General features: G+C 41.6%; 1 protein-coding gene and 1 long non-coding RNA gene across 10 annotated transcripts in view; one reads left to right on the top strand and one right to left on the bottom strand.

The window, feature by feature from the left end:
* The window catches only part of ZNF536 (zinc finger protein 536), a 576,810-nt gene extending 556,329 nt beyond the window's left edge, over nt 1–20,481 (top strand). For all 8 annotated transcript variants that reach the window (XM_068261011.1, XM_068261010.1, XM_068261013.1 and 5 more), the window contains 2 exons: nt 2,409–3,974; nt 18,804–20,481. In XM_068261011.1, the coding sequence (XP_068117112.1) occupies nt 2,409–3,974; nt 18,804–18,841 (1,604 nt within the window). In that variant the 3' untranslated portion in view covers nt 18,842–20,481. The remainder of the gene's footprint in view (nt 1–2,408; nt 3,975–18,803) is intronic.
* The window catches only part of LOC137538712 (uncharacterized), a 921,113-nt gene continuing 912,392 nt past the window's right edge, over nt 18,093–26,813 (bottom strand). For both annotated transcript variants that reach the window (XR_011024864.1, XR_011024865.1), the window contains 2 exons: nt 25,332–25,511; nt 18,093–18,367 (listed from right to left, as the gene is read on the bottom strand). This is a non-coding gene — a long non-coding RNA (uncharacterized lncRNA). The remainder of the gene's footprint in view (nt 18,368–25,331; nt 25,512–26,813) is intronic.

Below are 26,813 nucleotides of genomic sequence, written 5' to 3'. Positions count from 1 at the left end.
TATTTCCGAGCACACAGATAAAACAACTCAGGGTTTCACAGCAAAATAAAGAATAATACAACACATATCTTACATTCCTAAATGTTATTAATTTGAAATGAACAGTTGCTAGAGGATAACTGTAGGAATTTTGGTATCTTCTTAGAATGTTCTACTTTCTTGTTGATAATAAACATTGAGTTAAGCATTGTTTATATTTTTACAGCATCGCCATATTGTCTCATTTTGTGTCAGCTTTGAGCTCACTTCATCCATCTGTTGTTTTTACAGAAGGAGAAATATCGGCACCATCTTAAAGGAGATATTTTAAAATTCTTGAAACTCATTGCAAGGGTTTAATGCTTCAAGAATCCTTGCTTGACAAAATAAATTCTCAGACTATAGGCCTGTAAAGAGCTTCTGCAAAAGTTTAATTCGGTAAATGTACCGCTTCCATTTGTTTTTAGTTTGTAGGTTTGCAACTACAGCATGGATATCATTCTCCATGGTCAGATTATTACTCCCAGTCTTAATAAGAAAAAAAGGTCTAGTATTTTTTTTCAGTGAAGACAATAAGCATAGCAATATAGGGCCGTGGCTATTTTAGCCTTCACGTCAAATATTTTACTTATTGAGACCTTCGTGCCAAAAGGTGGACAATGCCTTTGTAGGTCATTGTTATCACTTACAATAAATTAAATTTAGAAAAAAAACTTGTGGTTTCTTCCAGTTAAGTATTTTTTTATTGTAAACTATTCACTTGAAATACATCAATTCATTATTTCATGGTTAAAAACATTTTATATATATCAAGTGATACTCCTTAAAAAGTCAGGCTAACATTTGAATCGAATATTTGATTTTAGTTCTGCTTTTAACACCATTATACCCCATAGACTGGTGACCACATTTTCAGACATAGGTCTTCCATATATTAAACTTGCCTCTGGGTTATGAACTTTTTGAGCGATCGTCCTCCGAGGGTTAGAGTGGGTACCAATTTTTCCACATCTATCAGTCTCAGCACTGGCTCTCCTCATGGCTGTGTGCTGAGCCCCATGCTCTATACCAGTGGTCCTCAAACTAAGGCCTGTGGGCCGAATGTGGCTCCCTAAGGCTTTTTTTTTGGCCCCCACATACAAAATGTATTGTAGATGTGGTCTGCTACATCTTTAAATATTGGTGGTCTGCATATAGAATGAAGCCAAAAAGCAGTAATTCGCAGGTTTCCAATCAAATTCCACATCAGGTGACACTGTTGTCCAATTGGACTGCAGGTTGTCACCTGGGTATGCTTCAATGTCTGGCCCGCAAAAACTTCTACATCATAGTTACATAGTTACATAGTTATTTTGGTTGAAAAAAGACATACGTCCATCGAGTTCAAACATCAATTTATGTATACTCCGGCTCCCCAGCAGTCTGAAGTATGTTGACCCGGCCCTCGACCCAAAATGTTTGGGGACCCCTGCTCTATACCTTCTACACTCATGATTGTGTTCCTGCCCACCATAGTAACACCATCGTTAAGTTTGCTGATGATGCTACAGTGGTGGGGCTTATATCGGGGGGGATGAGGCTGCCTACAGGGATGAGGTTGAAAGGCTGGAGATGTGGTGTAGAGACAACAATCTGCTCCTAAATATAGCTAAAACCAAGGAGCTTATAGTGGATTTTAGGAAGAATGCAGATGACATTCAGCCACTTATTATAAATGGAAATATTGTAGAGAGGGTCACAGACCTTCAGTTTTTGGGAGTTACTATTAAAGAGGACCTGACATGGGGGTCACATATTGCTGAGATAGTGAAAAAGGCACAGAAGAGGCTATATTTTTAAAGGTGCTTAGGAAGAATAATTTTCCTGAGAAATTGTTGGTGTCTTTTTACCACAGTACAGTGGAGAGTGTCCTAGTCTACTGTCTCTGTGCATGGTGTTACCGCAGTACAGTGGAGAGTGTCCTAGTCTAATGTCTCTGTGCGTGGTTTTCAGGCTGCACAGTAGCACAGAAAAAGCAGCTTCGTAGGGTAATTAAGGTTGCCCAGAGGATAGTGGGCTGTCCTCTCCTTCCATTAGAAGATATATATACTTCTTATTGTTTCAGGAATAATAAGAACATTTTAAGTGACGCCTCACATCCAGGACATGTGTTATTTGAACATCTGTCTTCTGGAAAATATTTTAGACGTATAAAAACTAAGACAAATAGATTAAAGAACAGTTTTTATCTTTCAGCCATTGCTATGTTAAATGCTGCTAAGTAGCTATGTTGATAGGGTGTGTGTGCAGTGCAATGTATGTAGGAATGGGATGTTGTTATGTTGTTTTGCTTTTGCTGGAAAATTGCACTTTAGAATTTTGTTGTACACTTTCGGTTGTTACAATGACAATAAAGATTTCTTCTTCTTGTTCATTTTGTCAAACTTTAGGTGAGAAGCCTTACAAGTGTCCCCATTGTGACTATGCTGGAACCCAGTCAGCATCTCTAAAGTACCACCTGGAACGCCACCACAGAGAGCGGCAGAATGGCTCTGCTTCACTTCCTAGTCATGGACATACTCCAGGACAGGAGCACAAAGATGAAACACCGAGTAAGAGTTCCTTGTTTATGAGGCCTGACATTTTACGAGGAGCATTTAAAGGTCTGCCCAGCATTGATTTCAGAGGTGGGGTAATGTCTCAACAGTGGCAGTCAGGGTTGATGTCTTCAGGAGACCGTCAGGGACAGTCAAGTGGCATTAGTTCTGAAGTTTCTGCAGAAGCTTTGAAAAAATCAGAGCTCTCTTCAAAAGCAGGAAGCATAGCAGATTATGGAAGAGCTTATCAGAACATAGTAGGCAATGGTGTTAACTTCCAGGGCTCTTTGCAGGCCTTCATGGACAGCTTTGTCCTAAGTTCATTGAAGAAAGAAAAAGAGATGAAAGAGAAGGCCTTACTTGAATCACTTCCTATAAAACTGCCCAGGTCTGACAGTGGCGAAGACAAAGTTGAAAACAAAGCTCCACAGAGGAAAATGATGAAGTCTGAATATGAGCCACTAGACCTGTCCGTTAGGCCAGATGTTCCATCTCTTCCAGGTTCATCTATCACAATTCAAGATAACATTGCTTGGCATGGCTGCTTGTTTTGTTCGTTCACAACGTCGTCCATGGAACTGATGGCCTTGCATCTCCAAGCTAACCATTTAGGGAAAGCAAAACGTAAAGACAGCTCAGTGGGTGGGCATTCAAAGGATGCACTAAGAGAGTCCTTGGGTACGTCAAATAAAATGGCAGCCTCCTCTTCTTTGCTGCAGTTTGGCAAAGAAACAGTGTCTTCAAAACTTAGCCCACTGCAGAATTGTGAAAAAAATCCACAACAGGTGAACTCTAAAGAAACTATATCTGAACATAAAAGCACTTCATGGTCCAGCCATATGGATCCTATGTTTAACAGTTTTCAAGCGGAATTCTATAAGCAATTTGGGGTATATCCTGGCTCAGCTGCTCAAAATAATTGTCCTAACATGGACATTGACTCTCAGTCTCCTCCAGATGATGACTCACATGCCTTGCCGTGTGACTCTCTTAATGCAGTTGCTACTGATGATCTCTCTGACGAATCCTCTTCTGAGGACATGGAAACATGTAAAGAAGACGAAAATGAAGAGGAAGATATTGACACCGAGCCAGAAAACATGAACACAGCTGATGATGAGCAGAGTAAAGATGAAGAACTAGAAGATACTTTACCCAGTACTCTCAGCGCTTCTGAAAACATGGCTTTATCCACGCCACAAATTATGGAAAAGCAGTGGCACCAAAATCTTCCCTTACCTCATGAGACACCACAAAGCTCTTCAAATCCTGAGCAAGTGCCAGGTCCAGATCCTTTGGAGAAGCAAGTTAGCATGCTCTCCGTTCTCCGAGCTTACAGCTCTGAGGGTATGGCTGCTTTTAATGGACTTGCAAGCAACACAACAAACAGTGGATGTATGAAGAGACCAGATTTATGTGGTAAGTTATCATGATCAATCTAAATGTAGAATTAGAAATATTATGATTTTTTTGGTCAAACACCTAATGAACCCATTTTATGTAACCTGTGGTCATTTATAAAAGCCAGTCTTTGACTACCAGTGTCCAAAACGTGTGCGATTTTTATCTGATCTTCAACGGTTTGAAACATTCATTGAGATTATTAGATGGTAAACCACAAAGCAAAGATGCAAATATCAACAGCATCATTTGCAGAAATGTGCTGGGAATCTTTGGTTGTTAGTACAATCTGTCCAGGATTACAGGTAAAAGATGTTGAATCATTCAACGTAATAATTTTAAGAATAATCGGTAAATGAAATAGAGATACACTCATTTGTGACTAGAGATTGTTTCTGCTCAAATCAAAACTATATAAGGGACCTCATCTAGTCCACTTAATAGAAGATTTAAACTTCTGCATATGAATCTTAGTTCCTAAGGTTTGTTCAGGACTGGAGTTCACTGGAGAACAAAATGTACGGAACCTGCAAAAAGGTAGAGAGAAGCCTCTAAATCCTGCAGATTTTTTTAATGCTGTATGTTAGGGGACATATTACCACAAGTACTAGGAGCAGTTTCCTTCCTCACGCAGCTCTGCCTCTCTGCTGTATAATCATCCCGACACCTTCAGATACAAAAATGTGTTGAGTCTGCTGGAAAGACCATGTTCCTGCACAGGGGTTGGGCAGTGTATAGTCTAGTAATCACTCAGCTGAAAGAATAAAATTCAGGTGATGATAAAGGATTAAAGAGACTCTGAAGCGAGAATAAATCTCGCTCCAGAGCTCATAGTTAGCAGGGGCACGTGTGCCCCTGCTAAACTGCCGCAATAGCGCCGCTAAACGGGGGTCCCTTCACCCCCAAACCCCCCACTGCGACACTTGGTTGCAGACTTGGTCGCTCCTGGAGGCAGGGCTAACGGCTGCAGCCCTGCCTCCAGTCACGTCTGTCAGCGGCGCATCACCGCCTCTCCCCCGCCCCTCTCAGTGAAGGAAGACTGAGAGGGCCGAGGGAGAGGCGGAGATACGCGCTGACAGACGCGCGTGGGGCAGGGCTGCGGCGGTTAGCCCTGCCCCAACCAGGAAGTGCTCCCCCGCATTACGGAGGGGATTTGGGGGATGAGGGACCCCCGTTAAGCTGCGGGATAGCGGCGGTTTAGCAGGGGCACACGTGCCCCTGCTATATATGAGGTCTGAAGCGAGATTTATTCTCGCTTCAGACTCTCTTTAAATTAGCTGAAATGTGTGTTTATTGTCTTCAATTATCTGACTTTTCAGAAAGGCATTAGCAGCATATCTTTATCAAGGTTTCTTCCCCTCCCAGCATGATGAAGCCAGAGTTTGTTACAAGCTGCAGAGGAGCCAGAATTGTAACATCACAAGCAGTCAGTCAGGAGTGGTGTATATATATCTCCCTGACTGCTAGTAATATTACAGCAATATTACAGCACATCTAGCTACCTGTTACCTCATCTGATCAGCTTTTCCCCTCAGCCTATTTGCATGCTGTGAGGAGAACACAGTGATGTAATTGTGAGCTGTGTTAGGCGTGAAGGATGATTTTAAAGCATATAGAGATAACTGGGGTAATAAATAGTGATAATGTGAACCCAAATACAGAGTATTTAGAAAAAAAACTTTTTTATAGATCGTTGTTTTTCAAGTATCTGTTTTTTGGCCTAGGGTCACCTTGGGTTTAGTTTAAAGTGAGTTTGCAGTGGGTTATGACCCTCCTTTTTTGCCAGAAAGGCTTTGAAATATATAGCCTTACCACTGCTGAAGTTCAGGCTGGTTTCACTAAGGAGAATCTGCTGAGCTTGAGGCCTGAATGTTGGCTGGACTTCCTGTTTTAAAAACAAAGTCCACCCCTTTGCACATCTTTCCCACCCATGTCACGCCATCAATGTCACACTCCTTCCTGTGTAACCAAGTGCCCTCTTGGACCTCTGGTGATGCCATCACCTGGCCTTTACTTCAGTACTGATGCCATCAAGATGTAAGGTTGGGAGGGGAGGAGGAAACTAGTCTAGTTACAGTTGGGTTCTGATCTATGAGTTCAGCAGGTGCTGCTAAAGTACTAAGCCTGTATACTATACCGACTTACTGCCAGATAAGATAAAAAGTGACCCAGGGTCACTTTTAAGAAAATCTGTAAACAAATATCCTCTGGTTGGTGAGTCTTCTAGCAACTGGATATGTCTGTTGGTAATCTGCGCAGGCTCTGTAAAGGGGTATGCCATTGTCTGAAAAGTGTGCATGCTCATGGCTGCAAAGAAATAATTTGGGTCACAGCTCTAAAAATTGGATCAAGTAATTTAAGCGCTAGCATTGGCAGGTACTTAATAGTAATATTTGTTAATTAGCAGTAATTGTGTGCCCAAGCCATGAGTTAGGCACCCTATTCAGCTAGTAGTCTATTGGCTACTACATAAGAGTAAACGGCTGTAAAGAATCGGCTATAACTAGCAGCCATTTCGGTGCCGGAGTTAGGTTTTGTTTTAGGCACTTGAGGTGAGGGTTTGGGTAAGGCATCAGGTGTGTGTGGGGGAGGGGAGGTTGATTAAGGCTCTAGGAGGGGGGGACTAGATTTAGGTATTAGGTGAGGCATTTTGTTTTAGGCACGTGGGGGTCGTTTTAGGCACTTAGAGGCGGAGTTCATTTAGGCACTGGGAGGTGGGATTAGGTTTAGGCATTAGGTGGTGGGTTTTATTTTTGGCACTAGGAGGGAAGGTTTCAAGTGAGAATCGGTGCCAGGTAGTGCATGGTAAAAATATTGGTAATGGGCAGGGCTGTAGCAATAGCCATAGTAGTCATGACAGCTGCTATTGGGCCCTGGAGCAGATGGGACCCAGGTGATACTTGATGTATTCACTATTAACTTTCTTGTGTACCTCCACCCTCTCAGTGCCCATAAACTATATGCAGTGTAGATTGCATGAGAATGTAAATGGCCAATTAACTCCTATCCATAAGGTAGTGGCAGGTGGCATAGCCAAAGAGTGCCTACATTAGAGGGCTCCATGAAGGTTTTGCTATGGGGACCCACAATCTCTAGCTATGCCACTGTTAATGGATATTGGCGGCACCACCCAGAGCCCAACTCAAGCAGCGCAGCAGCAACATATACTCCTAAAAAATCACATGTATCCTCACTTTGATGTTTAAGAGAAGCTTGTTCATGGGTCAAAATGGCCATAGGGTTGGCTCCAGCAAACTGGGTGCTGTTGTTGGGGAGGGACTACTGGCACAAATGATACCACTGTTATGTATTGAGTAAGATCAGTGATAGCAATACAATTGATGGACCCTTTATAGTTCTGCTTTCAAACTCACCATTTAGAATCTGTCCCAAAGTGTTTAAAGTGGATCCGAGGTGAACTTTTACTCATTGCATAATTGTGTTCCTTTCCTATTGTTTATAGGGCATTCCTTAAGCCAAATACTTTTTTGTTTTTGTTTTAATACTCTAATTCCCTATAAACTAAATAAACCACGCCCACAGGTTTTCAGAGAGCCTTGGCAGTAGCAAGGGCTCATGGGAGCTCAGTCTGGGCAGGAGGAGGAGGAGGTGTTACTAGCCAGAGATTTCAGAGGCAGAAGGGAGGAGGAGGGGGGATTAGTTTTTTTTGCTCAAGATACAGATAAGCCTGCCTCTGTGTAATGTTTACAAACAACATGGCTGCTGTCATTGTATCACAGGAAGAAATAATCATTTTCTATTAAAGCTGTTTGCAGCTAGATTTGCTGTGTAAACTTTAGATAAGATATATAGACAAGTTACTTGTTATAGTTAGTTTTTCATCTCGGATCCGCTTTAAGAAACGCGGATCACATGTAAAAAAAAAAAAAAATAATGATCCTTGTGCACAAGCCCGTATAGGGGATTCCTGGAGTTTAGATTTCTGGAAGCATTACTTATTTTGTAGCCAATTCTTTGTTGTTGGTCGATCCCAAGTAAGAGCACGGAACAAGACCTCGGCAACACCGAGAACCTCTGACAAAAATACGGAGACTCATAATGGCCCAGAGAAGCCGATAAGATCTAAATAGATTATCTTTTGCGGCTAATTCCCTTCTAACTCCTTCCACTGACACCAGCGAAATCACTTACGGATGTGAGCAGCTGTTGTGTTGATACATTGACTCTAAATACATTGACTGTACCCGGCACATCTGTCAAATGGTGCATCAATAAAACGGCAATCTGGTGATGTGGATATCTTGACAAATGGAGCCTGCAACATTTTATTATATTGCAGATTAGTCTATACTGTACAGACCTTATGGCCTTCATTTATCAGTGGGAGCTTTTTTTTCGGTATTTTTCTTTTTTAGCCTTAAAATGATTTAAAGAGCATTCAATCTCTTTTTTCCCCCTCGTAAAAGGTACACAAAACAGGGATGTTTATATTACGGAGGATCTCCAGGCTTTTAATAGACTATTCTAATTGCTCCCTCCGCCCCAACAACGTAGTGAGACGAACACAGGTTCAGTGTAAATATTTAAGTACTACCCATCCACCAGTATAGCTACGCCCCTAGTAAAATGACACACTCAAAGCACTGCCTTTCCAGTATGACCACACCCCCACTATAATCACACACTTGAAATACAGGCCCTCCAGTATGACCGCACCCCAGTATAATCACACACCTGAAGCACTACTACTCCAGTATGTCCACACACCCCCACTATAATCACACAACTGAAATACTGTCCCTCCACTATGGCCACAACCCCAGTATAATCACACACCTGAAATATTACCACTCCAGTATGACCACACCCCCACTATAATCACACAACTGAAATACTGTCCCTCCACTATGGCCACAACCCACAACTGAACTATTACCACTCCAGTATGACCACGCACCCACTATAATCACAAACCTGAAATACTGCCCCTCCACTATGGCCACAACCCCAGTATAATCACACACCTGAAGTATTACCACTCCAGTATGACCACAACCCTACTATAATCACACAACTGAAATACAGCTCCTCCACTATGGCCACCCCCCCCCCCCCCCCGCATAATCACACACCTGAAGTACTACCACTCCAGTATGACCACACCCCCACTATAATCACACACTCGAAATACTGCCTGCCCGGTACGACAACACCCTCCCTATTATCACATACCTGAAATTCTGCCTATCCAGTATGACCACACCCCCACAATTATCACACACCTGAAATACTGTCTTTCCAGTATGGCCACACCCCAACTATTATCACACACCTGAAATATTGCCTTTCCAGTATGACCACACCCCAACTATTATCACACACCTGAAATACTGCTTTTACAGTATGACCACACCCCCACTATTATCACACAGCTGAAATATTGCTCTTCCACAGTGGCTACACCCCTAAGTATAGTCACACACCTGTAACATTAACCCTCCAGTATGGGCACACCCCCACTATAATGACATACTTAAAGCACTAACTCTCCAGTATGGCCACACCCCTACTATATTCACACACTTGAAATACTGCACCCCCCAGTATGGCCACACACCCACTATACCCCCACTATGGCTGAACCCCTTAGTGTATTCACATACCTTAAACACTACCTTTCTAGCACAGCCACACCCCTCCAGTATAATCGCACATGCATACACGTGTGCTTCACATAGTGATAATTATTAGTATTAAAATTGCAGCTTGCTGCCCTTGCCATGCATGGGTCAGGTATGTTGCTCCCCCTGTAGGTTATTGGGCTGCTTTGCTTCTCATGACTTTTACATGATCACGTAGATGTATCTCATCCTGGTCTGATTAGGGTGGCAGGCAAAACTTTTGTTAATTATTATCACTATGGCAAGCACCCATCATGGAAATTATTAATGGCTGCAGGAGCTCCTCAGGCAAGTCTCCTGGAGAAACTGTTGTGACAACCTACACAGTTCTGGGGGAGGGACTTACACAGACAACAACAGCTGCATATTGTGCATGGAGTATGTGGGAGGGGCAAAAGCTGTTCACTCACATAGACATCTCCTAGAACTGAATGCAAGACATTCATCGTAGATGAAGCAGCTAATTGTGGACAGATAGGCAAATATGTTACATTCCATAGATGTCTTGCAGTTTCATTTATTTATTTATTGTTTCATAACTTTGTTTTGGATTTAAATAAAAAAAAATACTGAATATTCCAATGCAGCGCTGTAATTTTCACTCTATACATTCTTTCGGAACATGCAGATAGCTCTAGAAAGCATTCTCATACGCTGTTTATAAAAAAACAGAGAGCAAAAGGTACAGCAGCTGCAGAGAGCAACCAATCAGGTTTCAGCAGTATAATTATACAAGGATTGGGATTGGTTTTCTTGGGTAGCTGTTTGGCTTCAGTTTTACGTCAGCTGACAGTATCCCTATGTCAGAAAACTTGCCCCCAGGATAAGTATATATGACGATTTCAGCACCGATTATTGCCGGTTCTGACTCACTTCAGTGCTGTAGATGCAGACACAGGTCACTTGTGTAGCAGACAGATATGTTAAGATAATTATTTTTAATGGAGTTTATATACAATGGTAACTAATAACCAGATTCCCATCATTTACTCTTCATTTCTTCCTTCCTTCATCTTATCTTATGTCCCCTTTTATGTCCCTTCCTTTCCTCTTTCTCTCTCTTTCTTCTGACCCTCCTTCTTACCTTTTCCATTCTGTCCTTCCATCTCTCTCTCCTTCCTTCCCTCATTCCTTCTTTCCCTTTTTCCTTCCTTCTATTCTTCCTTTATCTCCTTAACAACTTTCTTAGTCCATTCCTTCCCACCCTCCCTTTTCCCCCCCTTCTTACTTTTTCCATTCTGTCCTTCCATCGTTCTCTTCGTCTTTCTTTTCCTCCCTCCTTTGTTACTTACATCTTCCATTCCTTCCTTTTTTCCCTCCTTCCTTCCTCCCTGTCTTCCCTTAGCTCTCTCCCTTCCTTCCTTCTCTCCCTCCCTCATCACTGTCCTCCTTACATTTTGTTCTTACATCTTTCTCTCCCTTTTTCCTCCTTTATTCCTTTTTTTGTTCCTTCCTTCTTCCATTCCTTCCTTCTTTACTTCCTTCATTCCATTTTTCTTTTCTCTCACTAGCTCCCTCCCTTCTCACCCTTCTACTTACCTTTTCCTACCCTTCCATCTTTCTCTCCTTCCTTCCTTCCTTTCTTCCTCCCTCCCTTACTTCCTTACTTCTTCCATTCCGTTCTTTCTTCCCCCTTCCTTTTTGTCCTCTTTCCTTCCTACCATTCTTCTTCTGTCTCCCTTACTCCTTCCTTCCCATTCCCCCTTCATCTTTTCACTTCCTTCCTTCCCTCCATCCTTTGTTTACTTCCCTTACTTCTCTCCATCTCTCCCTTGCTTTCCTTACTTTTTACTTTTCTTCCTTCCTTCCATTTTTCCTTTTACCTTTTCGTAAATCAACCTTCAACTCTCCTGTCCTCTTACCTCTGTCATCTCCTTCCTTGATTTCCATTTAATAGGTCATTATTCCTCCCTCTCTGGTCTTCTGCCCCTTCCCCTCCTTCACTTCCCCTCCCCCTCCCTCTTTTCCTACCCCCCCCCCCCCCCCACACTCACACACACACACCTCCTTCCCTTTGATTGCAAAATTGTTGTACTCGCTAGTACCATTCTTCCATCTTCTGTATTTACACCTTAACTCCTTTGGCATCTTAATGACACACGCCGCTGTCAATTTTGCCCTAGATACGTGAAAATAGGCCACTAAATAATTAAAACAAATTTATGATTAACATGTTTAAGAACATCTTTTCCTCCCCAGATGACGTGATTTCTAAGTGGAAAGTGCACTCTTTGTTACAAAGATATAAGGATTTGTTTTCATGGGTTCATGCAAGTCACACAGACTACAGGAGAAGGACTGCAGACAATGAATCCAGGCTGCAGGTCCTAAAATAAAGCTCTTTCTAGAAAAATAAAGCTTTCTTTCTAGTGGTAAATAAATCACGCTGTTGTTTTAGTGAAGAGGTGCGGAAATTGACATAGTTTAACTAGTTATCATGTTTGTCTCTTTTACTTGCAATGCAAGGGCCAATACCTGGAATCCTCACAGATTTTGACTGGACCTTCCCCCTTTAGTACAATATACTGGTCATTGGCAAAGGTTAAATTAGAGAAACTCAGTTGCATGATGGAAGAAACAGTTTTCTTGTTTTAATTTTGCTTTGTTGAAAACAACTCAGCTATGATATGCTGCCGAACAATAATTCTGCTTTGTGTTGCTAGTCAAAGCATCTGCAGAACCTTGTAAGAGGTCTAAAGTTCCCAAAGGTCTAGTCCTTCTCTATTGTCCACAGACATTTTGCATTCAGAAAAAAAAAACAGAATGCCGCCATCATGAGGTCTAGCAAAGGGCCAATAGAGGTCAATAAGGTTTGACAACAATTTCAGCTTGAATTCACATTTAACGGGTACTCACCTTGAGGGGCAGCAGGCTCCGTATCCTCCAAAGTGATAGAATCCTGCTTCATATCCAATGAACATGGCTAAAAACAAACAAAAAGAGTGCTCTGAGAGTGGCAGAAAGTTGCAATCACATTGTCCTATCCAAGACAGGTCTCACCTGGAATGTAGTGGCTTGTCTGTAAGGATCAGCCTGAGTCAGTTTGTGTCACTCTTAGATGACAGCCAGGGCCGGGGCTCTCCAGTCAGCAGCGGGCATGAGACCTCAGGGAGGAGTCCAGCATGCAGGAAGGGAGGCGCAGAGTAGCTAGACACGACTGTAGGTCTCCTTGGAGGGAATCCACTGCAGAGGGAACGGTGTCAGCCCGTCTCAGTGCCGCAAGTGGCTGGCGGCTTTAAGGAGGGCTGAGAAGTCAAGTAGTTGTTAGGCAATGCTTACCATGTCTATATCAAAGGATTATCGGGGAACAGAAAATGACTAAAAGTTGCTTTATTAGGCTAAAATGCGACACATTTCCCGGAAGAGACACCCTCTGTTTCTTCAGGTCAATAAATCTCGGCTTGGTGGGGACGGATAGGGGAAGCCTAAATGCAGTTAAATGTTAAATGCAGCTTGGGATTGGGACAATCAAACACACGTCCTTCTGATTTTACTTGGGAAAGTTCCAAGGTGCATGCAATATATTTGCATGCATGCCAGAGTTATTGGCACTTTGTTAACCATCTTTGTGCCTGGTACATGGTATGCAATTTCCCGTCTGATAGATGTGTAAAATAGATTATTTCCAACAGGTCCTACCTGATTTCCGATTTTCTGATCGCTTTTTCGATCACTTTTATACAAAATTGATTAGAAAAAAACTATTGGAAATCCGATTGGACCTGTTGGAAATTATCTATTTGACCAGTCTATCGGAATGTGCATGGTGTGTACCAGACATGATGTTCACCTACTGGCTCATCTGCTGCTCTTCAAGTACATAAAATAGGGCAAGACTCGAAGGCTGAACATTTCCTTCCGTGGAATATAGTCAAAACTAACTTTCCTATTTTATACATTTACTGCATTTGAGGAGCCCATGTCATGACGGAAATGGGTCATTAGCTTTGCATGTTGAATACCATCAGGTTTTGGCGTTATAAGCACCTCGAGAATGTAAAAAATAATAAAAGAGCAGATTTCATTTTATCCATCTCCAGTGACACAATTTGTAGAGAAGAGACGGCTCTTTGTTTACTCTTGCAAACCAAATGCCTCCTTTTCTCTCTGAGGTTCGTCAGATCAGACCGTAGTAAGTCAAACCAGGCTCGGTATTTGTTTCTATGTAGTGAAAGTTGTAACGCTCCTACAGGAGATATGTGCATCTCCTTTGCATATTTACCTTCACCAGCTGTAATTCTTGTTGACAGAGACAAGCACAGACTTTATGAGCCAATTTGATTTATCGGTATTGAGCTTTACAGAGAGATGGTGTAGGTGGTGCCTTTGTGTGCACGTAGACTGTGTTAGTTCATTTCCTGTATACTTTTAAAGATGATGATTGTTTGAACCAGTCCTCAGGATTAGCTGAATCTGGCCATATTTGACTTAAAGGAAGCATCCGAGGTAGAGGGGAAAAAAAGAGATCTACTTACCTGGGGCTTCCTTTAGCCCCTGACAGCCAATATGCCCCTCACCGCAGCTCCGGAGTCCCAGGATCCCCTTCACGCAGAACACTCCAGACAGCGTGAGATTGATTGACAGCTGCACTCGCCCAGGCACAGTAGATGCCAACCTGGAGGACAGCCTAGGACTCCGGAGCTGCAGCAAGGGACATATCGGCTGCCAGGGACTGGAGGAAGCCCCGGGTAAGTAGCTCTCATTTTTGTTTTCTACCTCAGATGTTTCCTTTAACTTATGATTGTCAGTGATCAATGACTGGGTAAACGATATTTATAATTCTATAATCCTAATATTTGTTTATCGCTTTTCTCCTGTTGGAACCAAAGCGCTCAAGAGCTGCAGCCACTAAAGGCACGCTCAAGAGGCCACCCTGCAGTGTTAGGAAGTCTTGCCCAAGGACTTCTTACTGAATAGGTACTGACCCTATCCAGGATTCGAACCCATTTCAAAGGCAGTGCCCTTAACCAGTACACTTACAAATGCTAAAATAAGTGCCCCTCCAGTAGATACCCTTGTTTTGTCCTTTAAGGCTTTGTACACACAGTTTTCCGGTCAGAACATCAGAAAATTTCCCATCGTTAGTTAATCTCCAACATTTCCAATTCTGGTCGAGAAAGGAATCGAATTTGAGATCAGTACTGCATAAAATTGATCTCTTTCTCAATTGGAAGCACATCGGACATGTTGGAAACTATCGAACTATGGAACATTTTCTGTCGTTCTGACGGGAAAATTAGATTGTGTGTACTAGGCATTACCTGTGCTGTGGATGGGCCTGAATGCCTCAGAGCTATGTAAATAAGTTCAGGTAGCTCAAGTGATGACATTCATCGGCTTGTGGCCAGTAATTTTGGTCCTTTTGGCTGAAACATCTGAGAAGAAGCAAATTATTTTGGTTTTATTTACTCCACTAGGGTGCAACTTAGAGCAGAGAGCAGGGAAAGCATATTTCAAAGCTTCTTCCATATATTCCGCCTTTAAAGAGCACCCGTGTTCAACTTTTTATAGCCTAATACTTGAGTTGTATGTTATTCCGCGTATGTATTAGTAAGCTGCCAGTGACCTGGGCGCAGGGGGTGCTGAATGATGGCTCACCCTGCCCCCGCTCAAATCCCCGGCGGCGTTAAATACTATTCCCTCCTCCGAGTCATATCAACTCGAAGAGAGATGTAACTTGGGGTCCTGCCATCGCTGGAACCCCGAATTACCCTTACGTGTTCCTAGCGACGCCTAGGTTCGGCACTGTGTCCAGAAACCACCTGCTTTGGTTATTCCTGCTTCATAAGGTGCCTATTAACAGTGCACAAGATCCATAAGATCATTCAGATCGAAAGAAAGATCATATTTAATTGATCCACGGGATTAAAGAATTCAATGTACGATTGTAAGCTACATCAACCAGTTACGTCTATAGGAAACAGTCGAAAATATGGTCATTTAGGATCGCATTGGGCCCACCAGCTTCCCTGTTTTCATGCAATAAGACCTGAATAGTATGATCAAAAAATATGATAGTTCACTAAAAATTGCACCACTAATGGTCACCTTTACTCCCTCACTAGGATTCGCCAACTATCAATAGTCCAGTGCCCACTAATCATGTCCCCAACATCACATGGCTAGAGATAGAGATAGTTAGCCAATGGGACAACTTGGTGAGGGAAAAAAGGGGCGGGTGCCCCTGTTAAGTTAAGCATAGTCTCTAAAGAAAGGTTAATTGTAAGGCTAAAGAAGGAATTAGGTAGTCACTGTAATGTTACCTTTGCCTGATGTTAAAAACGCCTTTGCAAAGAAGCGCAATGCGTAGGTTCCTCTAACAAAGACTGTTCCACACATACCTCATGTTGGCACATCTCATGTTGTTTTCAGACTACAATCACTGATTTCAGGGTGGACACTTCCAAAGTAGACCTGTAAATGTGGACTATGTTGACAAGTTGTTTGTCCTTGTTATTATCTCAGTGGAGGCAGAAATAACCCTTTAGTTTCTCTGTGTCAAATGTCAATGGGAATCATGTATTACGCAGTTAAAGTCATTGGCAGCACCCAGTGTCATACATGGGGCATTCTGTAATCCAGAAAGTTTAGATAGCACTGTTCAGTAGTAAAACCATGTTATCAAGGTATGTAGAACCAGGTAGCGATAAGGTCGAGTGGAGTAAAGAGGTTTTTTTTGTTTTCTATGAATATTCTTATATAAAAGTAGTCATCCTGGGTTCCAGCACTCGACTCGATCTCTGCCACAAATCTGCCTGTACTGATGAAGATGCAATGCAGAACCTACAGTAGTTAAGGGGACAAAATGGACTCCAACTGTAGCTGAACTGACATCTTTAGGAAAGGCATAGTACAAATAAGAGTTGCCCAGGGTGATAAAATAATGAAAATGAGATAGAATATAAAAGAGTGTAAAAATGCTTACTTCACCCCAAAAAATTCCAACTTTTGTTGTGCTGAAAACATTCTTTGACATTCAGGCTAAGTGATTTCATTAACCCTAATTACAACAGAGAGAGAACATGTGTGCTTCAACCAAGTGAACCTGACAAATCTGGCTTTGCAAATTTGGCCTATTGGCTAATCACGAGACATTGCTCATGCAAATAAGCATTTGCTTTCGCATGCCTAAATATGCAGGGTCAAACACCAAAACCGCAAAACAATCGCCCTGCGGGAATCAGTTCATGCTATACAGCACTATCCAGGGGCGCCACGAGGAGGCTTCCCATTGCCCCCATACAACCGGGGGGCCGCGGGGGTCCCAGGCACTCTCACCGCCTGGAACCCACACAGCGGCACCCCGGAGGCGGAGGCTGTGGTGCCTGGGACCCCCGCGGCCCCCCGGTTGTATGAGGGCAATGGGAAGCCTCCTCGTGGCGCCCCTGGATAGTGCTGTATAGCATGAACTGATTCCCGCAGGGCGATTGTTTTGCGGTTTTGGTTTTTGACCCTGCATATTTAGGCATGCGAAAGCAAATGCTTACTTGCATGAGCAATGTCTCGTGATTAGCCAATAGGCCAAATTTGCAAAGCCAGATTTGTCAGGTTCACTTGGTTGAAGCACACATTTTCTCTCTCTGTTGTAATTAGATTTCATTAACCCTTTGCACACTCATGCACTTTCAGAAATTGATTCCATATGAGGCAAACAAAAATCACAGCCAAGGTTAGTTTTCATCTTAACTAGGGCTGTGAAGTCGGTACAAAAATCATCCAACTCCTCAGTTGATGAAACCACTGACTTCAGCTACCCAAAATTCCTCCAACTCTTTGACTTTTACTCCACAGCCCTGATCTAAACACTTATTTTGTAATCAAACTTAATATTCATCACTTCACTGGGAGCACAAAATTGGGCTCTAAAGGTGGCCACACAAAATACAGTAAAGTGATCCAATTTTACAGCAATTCAATAATAATGATTGGTTGTACAAAAAAATGGAAAGCTTTCTTATTTGCTAGTGAAATCTGATTGAATTTCCGTTGTTTTTTTATATATATATATATATATATATATATATATATATATATATATATATATATATATATATATATATATAAAGTTGATCGAGAGTGTTTTTTTTTTTTGACCAATCTTAATAAAAATTGAATGATGTAGGTGTAGACCCAAACAGTTTTCTAAAATTTGTTTTAATAATTGGGAAAACTTAAACACGAGTGTGGCACATTGGTTAGATCTTTCAAATGTTATAATCAATCAGAAAAAATTATTGTAATTCTTGAAAAAAATATAAAAATGATATGGTGTGTTGCTAGGAAAGACCGATTTGCCCCCCCCCCCCCCCTCTCCCCCCTACAAAAAAAGAAAGGGACAAGAAATAATTTAAGTATATCTCTCCACTGATGCCGAAAATCGCCTGAGGTGACTGTGCTAAGCAGGCGAAACAACATGGCCGCCCCCATACAGGCAAAGCAGTAAGCATGTCTCGATATGCAGATAATGTCACATTTATTTGAAATATGCCTTGAAGAGACGCTGAAGCCGAATTGTTTTTTTTTAATATAATGATTTGTATGTGTAGTACAGCTAAGAAATAAAACATTAGGAGCAGAGACATAAGTGTAATATTGTTTCCAGTACAGGAAGAGTTAAGAAACTCCAGTTATTTATGAAAATGAGCCATTGAGCACCACGACTTTCAAAGTCATAGAGAGCTCTGTCTTCTGAAGCTTGTTATCTCAACTGTCCGTCATTGTATTTTCTTTTTCTCTGCAGATATGGGTTCAAAAGCTCAGTAGGCTGCTCTGTAAAATAATTTAGAATGCTGATTAGTGTGTAAACTGCAAATATTAGAGAATGATGCAATGTTATAAAAAAAACACTATATAACTGAAAATAAAAATATGAGAATATTTTCTTTGCTACTAATGTTCTAGCAATTATCCGTACTACACAACCAATTCATTATATCATATATTTTTTTTCACTTCAGTGTCTCTTTAAGTATAACTTTGCATTAAGTGTTTATTAGCAAAGCTGATATCATGCTCTTAGAAGACCTTCTTCTAACCCCATAATTGCTAATCAGTGTATCAGTGTCACATAAAGATGACATCACATGTTCTCAGAATTTTATGTGTTTCATGCTAAGACTAAAAATTGTAGGAATTTAATCTGTATCGCTGCTATTTTAATTTAACAGCATAATTATTTTCCCGATTCTGTTTTCTTTTCTTACAGACATCCAGGACGGCCATGGGGACCCTGATTGCTCCTAGTTTTGCTTATCTGTATGTTGGACTGATATGTGGTTTCGTCTCTTTGATGTACCTCCGTCTCAAGTTGCTGTGCGGCCGAGGTACATCGACGACGCTGTTCATCTGTGGCAAGGACAAAAAAAAAGAGGAGTCTTAACTCCTTTTATAGCACCTCCGATTAGTACAGACTTCAACTTTACATCTTAGACAGCTATGTCGGAGATAAATCACTCGTGGCTTATAACAATAAACTTTTATTGGATTCCGCTCCTTTGAAACTTTATGAATAAACTGAACTAGCTGCTATTCTTGAATTAAAATTGTAAGACGACATTTTTAGACTGTTGTTCCAGCAGGCAGAATTTCTTAAAATAATTTATTAGTTATTTTTTGTTTTCAATGATCAAAGATATCTCTGATATAAAGAGTTAAGGAAAAAAAGAAAAGAAAAAAAAACAAAAACAAGTCTTCATCTGCCGTTTAGTAGAACACGGAAGATATAAAACCATAGGTTGAATGTATAATGCTAAATTAGGGCATTATTAATACATCAGGACTGATATTTTTGGTTCATATTTTTTTCCCGTTTTAATGAATTAATTTCTCAAGATTGTATTGCCTGTCTTGTAGTTACTTGCAAAATAATAATAATAAAAAATACTTTGATTTATCTAAAACTGCACATTAAAATAATAATCCAGTAAGGCCTACTAACGATGTTACTAGTTGTGAGACATCTAAATTTATTTCACTAATACGTTAAAAGAAAAAAAAAATTTGGTGGTCCTTATAGACGATATACAATACATGGTTCCTGTAGTTGTAATACACTTGGTGTTGTTTACCTTGATCCTGTCTTTGTAATCTAATTTTCCATTGGAATAACCAAAAGGAAACTGGAACCAGAGTGTTATACTATTTAAGTAATATTTAACCGAACAGAAGATGTGTGCGCTCACGGAACCCATAGCCTGGTTCTTAACTAGAACGATCATGAATTTGGTCCACGGCAGTCTTTCACATCCAAAACACTCGCAATACATCCGCTGGCGAGAATTCAGATTCAAATCTGTATGAACCCTGGCTAAGTTTCCTGGAGGTCTGAAAGGTGATTTTGATATTACATTTTCTTTTCTTTTTTTTTTCTTTTCTTTTTTTTTTTTTTTTTTTTTAGATAAATGTGTTGCTGTTTGTATATTATGACGTCTTTGTATTTTTATTGTATATTATGATGTATTATAAACTTACATGGTGGCGAAACATAGAACTATTTTAGGAGGGTGTGTATAGGCAGAAGACAAATGAACAATCCTATTCGTTTGAGGAGGGCATATAGCATGAAACACATTAAGACGGTCATGGTACCTATCAGTAATGTCATCCTATGTGACACTCAGCACAGACGAGCGTTATTGAGCTGGAAGAATGGTTGGAGCATAAGCCTTGACGTCAAGGACTTCCAAATACTTTTCCTCGTAACGGTGGGAAGTGAACTTTCCGTTCTTCATCAAGAATAGACACACTGGGACTTACTGACTTCTGCATGCTGTCTTCTACTGGCCTGGGCATCTCCCACTGAGGTGGGAGGGCACCTTTGTACATTTTTATGTGTAAGCTACTACCTGTATGTGTTTTTGTTGTATAAAGTGCTTTGATATTCACCCATGGTTCTCTACTCATTTTCAATTTACAAGTTACTTCACAAATGGGTTGTCCAGTTCACTCACACCATGGATGCAAGAGAACTTGTCCTCTTTTCATTAAAGTGAACCTTATGTCAGAAAAAAAAATGAGTTTTACTCACCTGGGGCTTCTACCAGCCCCCTGCAGCAGTCCTGTGCCCTCGCAGCCACTCACTAATCCTCTGGTCCCCCGCTGCCAGCTAGTTTCGTTTCTTGCCACAAAAATACGCGTTGTCGCATTACGAACACTTAAATATGCAGCAACGGGTATTTTTGTACGCGTTGCGGCCCGCAATAGCGCTAATTATAGTCAGGAAAAAGATACGCGTGGCCAATCTTGATGGGCCCGTCGGCAAAACGAAACTAGCTGGCTGCGGGGGACCAGAGGATTAGTGAGTGGCTGCGAGGGCACAGGACTGCTGCAGGGGGCTGGTAGAAGGCCCAGGTGAGTAAAACTCATTTTTTTCTGGGTTAAGTGTCTCTTTAACCACTTCAGCTCCCTTGCTACTCATTTTTACGCCACTCTATACTTCACTTCAGGCTCAGAGAAGTAGATATGCGTACTGTTTACTTACAAATCGTAATTACATATGGCTGCAATTGTCAAAATATATGAACATTTTACGAAATCGTAATAAGCAGATTATTATCATCACTATTATCTGGAACAGGTCTTAAAGTGAACCAGAGACGAAGCACCCTCATGTATTTTACCATATATATAAGTGTGGACATTAGAGAAAACACCTACCCTGCTCTCCGTTTCATACTTCACTGCTCTCAGCCTGCTTGTTATCAGCCCTGATAAAATCCCAGACTGAGCATTCAGTCTGGCTTTGCTCAGGAATCATTATAGCTGAGTCATTGTAGCAGAGCCAGAAGGGGGCAGGCTTGGGCTTGAAAAGACATCAGAGAAGACAGACTCAGCTATAATGATTCCTGGGCAAAGCCAGACTGAATGCTCAGTCTGGGATTTTATCAGGGCTTATAACAAGTAGGCTGAGCGGTGAAGGATGAAGCAGAGAGCAGGGTAGGTGTTTTCTCTAATGTCCCCACTGATATATATGGTAAAATACATGAGGGTGCTTCGTCTTTGGCTAACTTTAAGTTATAAGATGCCCTGTGAAGGACCCTGGAGCTCTGCTGTTCTTCACCATACATACTTGGTTCGTGATGGGTAGGAGGTCACCAGGACCTCAAAAATACAAGAAAGACAATAAAGTCATAAGTAATAGCTTCATTTAATATCATGTGTATAGTCTCAAGCCTCATCTACATTATACAATTTTCCATCCGATCGACCGGTGTATTTGATGAGAAATTGCATGTGTGTAGACGTCCAAATTAATTCTGATCAATTCTGCTATAGATTTTGCATTGATAAGCATGTAAAAACTATTGCAAAATGTATCACAATCCGATTGGATCAGTTGATGGAAAAGTGTACCGTGTAAATTAGGCTTAAGGATTTGTATAAGACAGGAGTGTGTATACTCATTCATTCATTGATGTCAAGCTACAGTTGGGGAAATCTATAACTTATCCACACTCAACAAGCCAAGTAAAAGGCTAACAAGTAAATGTAAAAAAAATAGACCACTAAGCTTGGCTTAAAAGGTGTAACTGTGAAAAAATACATAAACCCAATGGTCTAGTATGGACAAACGCCATGCTAATGATCCTCACCTCTAAATAACCCACTCCAAATCCTATGCAATGCTCACGTTTTGAATTATGAACATTTCAGCTTAAACTGTAGCTGAGATGGAAGATAACCAATAAAATACACATACCTGGGGCTCCAGCCTGATCACTCATAGGGCGTTCTCTTTTCACTCTCCATTCGCCTGCAACTGGCCCTGGAAAATCCGTCAGTCAGGGCCAGTCGGCGCATGTGCAGTCCAGCCAGATGCACTCCCTTGTCTTGCTCCAGTCGCACTACTACCACGCAGGGGCAGAACCCTCCAGGCCACGTGAATGCGGCGGGAGCACATGCACAGCTGGGCCACGCATGCGCAGTTGGTCCTGGTCTAGAGGACTTTCCAGGGCCACTTGTGGGAAAATGGAGGGGGAAAAAGAGGATGCTGCACAAGCGATCAGGCTGGAGGAAGCCTCTGGTATGTATATTTTAATGCTAATCCCTCATCTCAGGTTCCCTTTAAAGAGAAACTCCAACCAAGAATTTAACTTTATCCCAATCAGTAGTTGATATCCCCTTTCACATGAGAAATCTATTCCTTTTCACAAACAGACCATCAGGGGGCGCTGTATGACTGATATTGTGGTGAAACCCCTCCCACAAGAAACTATGAGGACCGTGGTACTCCTGACAGTTTTTTAGTCTGTGAACCTTGTTGCATTGTTGGAAATTGCTGTTTCCAGCTGTTTCCAACTGCCAAAAAAGCATGCAGCAGCTACATCACCTGCCAACAGTAAAAATGTCACCATGTGATAAATGTCAGAATGTTCATTAGGGATTTAAAAGATTTTACAATGGGCAAACACTGACTACGGTAAATCATTTATACATAATTATTGTAAAAATGAAGCACTTTTTTTATTACATTATTTTCACTACAGTTCCTCTTTAAGTTACTTATGTGACCTCACCTCTGGTATGTTGGCTTTTGTACTGTGACAACACTTGGTGTGTGTGGGGGGGGCACACATAAATAAAGGATACAATTGTGCCTATGCCCACTGTACCAAGTGACTATTCATACACACTAAGAGGTAGCGCTCAAGGTGTCTACGTGTTCAGCACAGTATCATATCAGTATTCAAAGTTGGCAATAAAAGTTTACACTTAAACAAAATAAAACCTCTAAAATTAAGTCCTTGTGCCAATATATTAAAAGTCCAGGTGCCACCGCCCTAATATGGCAAGATGTTGCTATTGATTGGTTTCCTTCTCCACAAGGGATGCAGTGTTCAACTTTTATTTCTGCTTGCTGCTCACATACACAGACCTCCACCAACACCCTTTGTGGTCCACTCACCGCTGACCTAGACCAACCAATGGTCTATATGCCCCTTGGGACCGTTTCCGGGTCGTCCCCCACCTCTCCAGCAAAGACCTTCACAGACCACCTCAGGCTCTTCACAAATCTTGTTTAAACCTCATCAAAAAAGAACTGCCATAGCGTAATACTGCTAAAACACATTTATTTTTTAAAAAGCAATTGCACTTACATATTCCTCATAAAAACATTGCATGGAGTAATTTAAAAGACGGGCTCTCCCCCGTTCAGGTGGCCAGGCTGGCAGGCTCGTCTGCACGTCTATCCCCAAATCTTCCGCTGCGCACACGGACTGAAGAGACGCCACACGTATCCTCCTGTCTTGCAGGCTCAGGGAGGGTAAACTGAGCATGCGCGGGATACGGAATAGGCATAAAATAGTCCACTCTACGCATTGGACTCCAGGCCCCTGATGAGTCACTTGTGACGAAATCGATAGGGCGGAGTCCAATGCGAAAGCGGATCGGAGCAAGCTAGTGAGCGGCGACAGGAGGATACGTGTGGCGTCTCTTCAGTCCGTGTGCGCAGCGGAAGATCTGGGGATAGACGTGCAGACGAGCCTGCCAGCCTGGCCACCTGAACGGGGGAGAGCCCGTCTTTTAAATTACTCCATGCGATGTTTTTATGAGGAATATGTAAGTGCAATTGCGTTTTAAAAAATAAATGTGTTTTAGCAGTATTACGCTATGGCAGTTCTTTTTTGATGAGGTTTAAACAAGATTTGTGAAGAGCCTGAGGTGATCTGTGAAGGTCTTTGCTGGAGAGGTGGGGGATGACCCGGAAACGGTCCCAAGGCGCATATAGACCATTGGTTGGTCTAGGTCAGCGGTGAGTGGACCACAAAGGGTGTTGGTGGAGGTCTGTGTATGTGAGCAGCAAGCAGAAATAAAAGTTGAACACTGCATCCCTTGTGGAGAAGCAAAACCAATCAATAGCAACATCTTGCCATATTAGGGCGGTGGCACCTGGACTTTTAATATATTGGCACAAGGACTTAATTTTAGAGGTTTTATTTTGTTTAAGTGTAAACTTTTATTGCCAACTTTGAATACTGATATGATACTGTGCTGAACACGTAAACACCTTGAGCGCTACCTCTTAGTGTGTATGCTAACTATTTAGAAGAGGAGGCGAACAGGTGCTGTGTAATTGTTTCTGTATAGCTGGGAGCGCTAACCTCTTTTTTACACAAGTGACTATTCAGCACGAAAAGTCCATTCAGGCAAGCACCACTTTGATAAAATATAACTATTTATTAGAAAATCATTAAAATGACATTCTGTGGACTCATCTTTTGTACTGTATGACCACAACTTCTGCTTGATAGTATCGGTGGCCATTTAGAAGTTAAAGCGGATCCAAGATGAAAAACTAACTATAACAAGTAACTAGTCTATATATCTTATCTAAAGTTTAGATAGTTTACACAGCAAATCTAGCTGCAAACAGCTTTAATAGAAAATGATTATATCTTCCTGTGATACAATGACAGCAGCCATGTTGTTTGTAAACATTGCACAGAGGCAGGGTTATCTGCATCTTGAGCACTCAGCCTGTGAAAAAAAAAACTAATCCACCCTCCTCGCCTCTGCCCCTGAAATAAATAGCTAGTAACACCTCCTCCTCCTACCTAGACTGAGCTCCCATGAGCTCTTGCTACTGCCAAGGCTCTCTGAAAACCTGTGGGTGTGGTTTATTTGGTTTATAGGGAATTAGAGTATTAAAACAAAAACAAAAAAGTATTTGGCTTGAGGAATGCCCTATAGACAATAGGAAAGGAACACAATTATGCAATGGGTAAAAGTTCACCTCGGATCCACTTTAAAGCCACAAGTAGCTGTGTGCTGGCTTGTCTGCTGTGCATCTGGGACCAACTATTGCCATGTCAGTAGATATGAAGTTCTGAGAATCTTAGGTCATAGCTTGTTCCACCAAGACACTTCATCATCATCACAGGGCGCCGAGTTAAGTAGTGCAGAATCAGAAACACTAGGGTTGAAGACCAAAAGGAACAAAGATGTGTCCCTACTGTAAACAATATGCCAAGATTGAAGTCACTGAAGTCAACAGAAGCTATTTGCAAGTACTCCGCTTCATATAAACAAGAAGCTACTTCCATGATGCTTCAAATCAGGACAGCAAGTGAATATGTAACTTATTGGCCACAATTAACTAAGCTCATCTCCTGACTTTAATAATGATTCTGTGCTGTTTTTATTTTCATCACCATGGTGATAAAGCATTTTGTATTTATTAAACAATTGACCTCAGACAAACCTTAAATTAAGGATTCTGTCCTTAAGTTAAGGAGTGATTTCTAGCTAAGGTCTCAATCCTTAAAAAAACAACATCATTCTAAAGTTAAAGACAGGATCTTAATTCACAGAGTTAAATGCAATTGATAACAACTGCATCACTGTGTAAAAGTGTGTAAGGAATTATCACCTGACCGGAGCTGTCAAGTGGAGTGTTACTACGGACTGCAATGTTAAGTAAAGCATTCTGAGCTGCCTGTTTTTATTTAGTATAGAGAGAAATATACACAGCAGGCACACAGAGAGGGAGGGATAGACAGGGATATATATATATATATATATAGGGGTGGTGCTACATCCTGCCTACGTTTGCTCCTCCCCTTCCTATCTACTGCATGTGAGAATAACTACAGAGGTAACTTAAGGACTGGAGTGATAAGACAACACTCTCACCATGAGAGCTTATCACTACATGTTAATACTGATTGATGTGTGGTGATACGTGTTTACGTGCCTTATTATCACTGGTATGGTCTCTACAAGGTCAGAAAGCTACTTGAGGTTGGCTCCCAGATCATGACAAGAGCCAATAGTAGAAAGCAGGCCTACATTTCACGCCAGTGAACTTGTGAATGATCACTCAGTAATAAAGACACTCTTCTTGAGCACAAAGTTTACCAGTAAGGCCACCAAAAAATATTGGCATTTTGCTTGATCTTCAAGGATGCAACAATGGATTCATGCAAGCCCTACAAGTTCATAAATGGATTATTCTACTAAACCAGTATTGTAAGAAGGACGTGGCGCACAACAGGTAAAACAACTTTGCTGTATTAAGTATGTCCAAGGAATGCACAAGTAGTTTTGGGTGGTGCCCTTTTTCAGGTCAATCTTCCATTCAGTCACCAAGCCTTAAAATACATCAATCAGTGTAGGACATCACACAGTAACCCCATAAACCCTCTGAGAACACACATTTATAAAAGGGGAAATACAAATGTCTACCCCAAAAGAGTACCTGAAAAGGTTAGCAAGC

This window comes from Hyperolius riggenbachi, chromosome 11, assembly GCF_040937935.1.
Source record: "Hyperolius riggenbachi isolate aHypRig1 chromosome 11, aHypRig1.pri, whole genome shotgun sequence".
NCBI classification, from domain to species: Eukaryota; Metazoa; Chordata; class Amphibia; order Anura; family Hyperoliidae; genus Hyperolius; species Hyperolius riggenbachi.
This window is presented reverse-complemented; position numbering and strand designations above follow the sequence as displayed.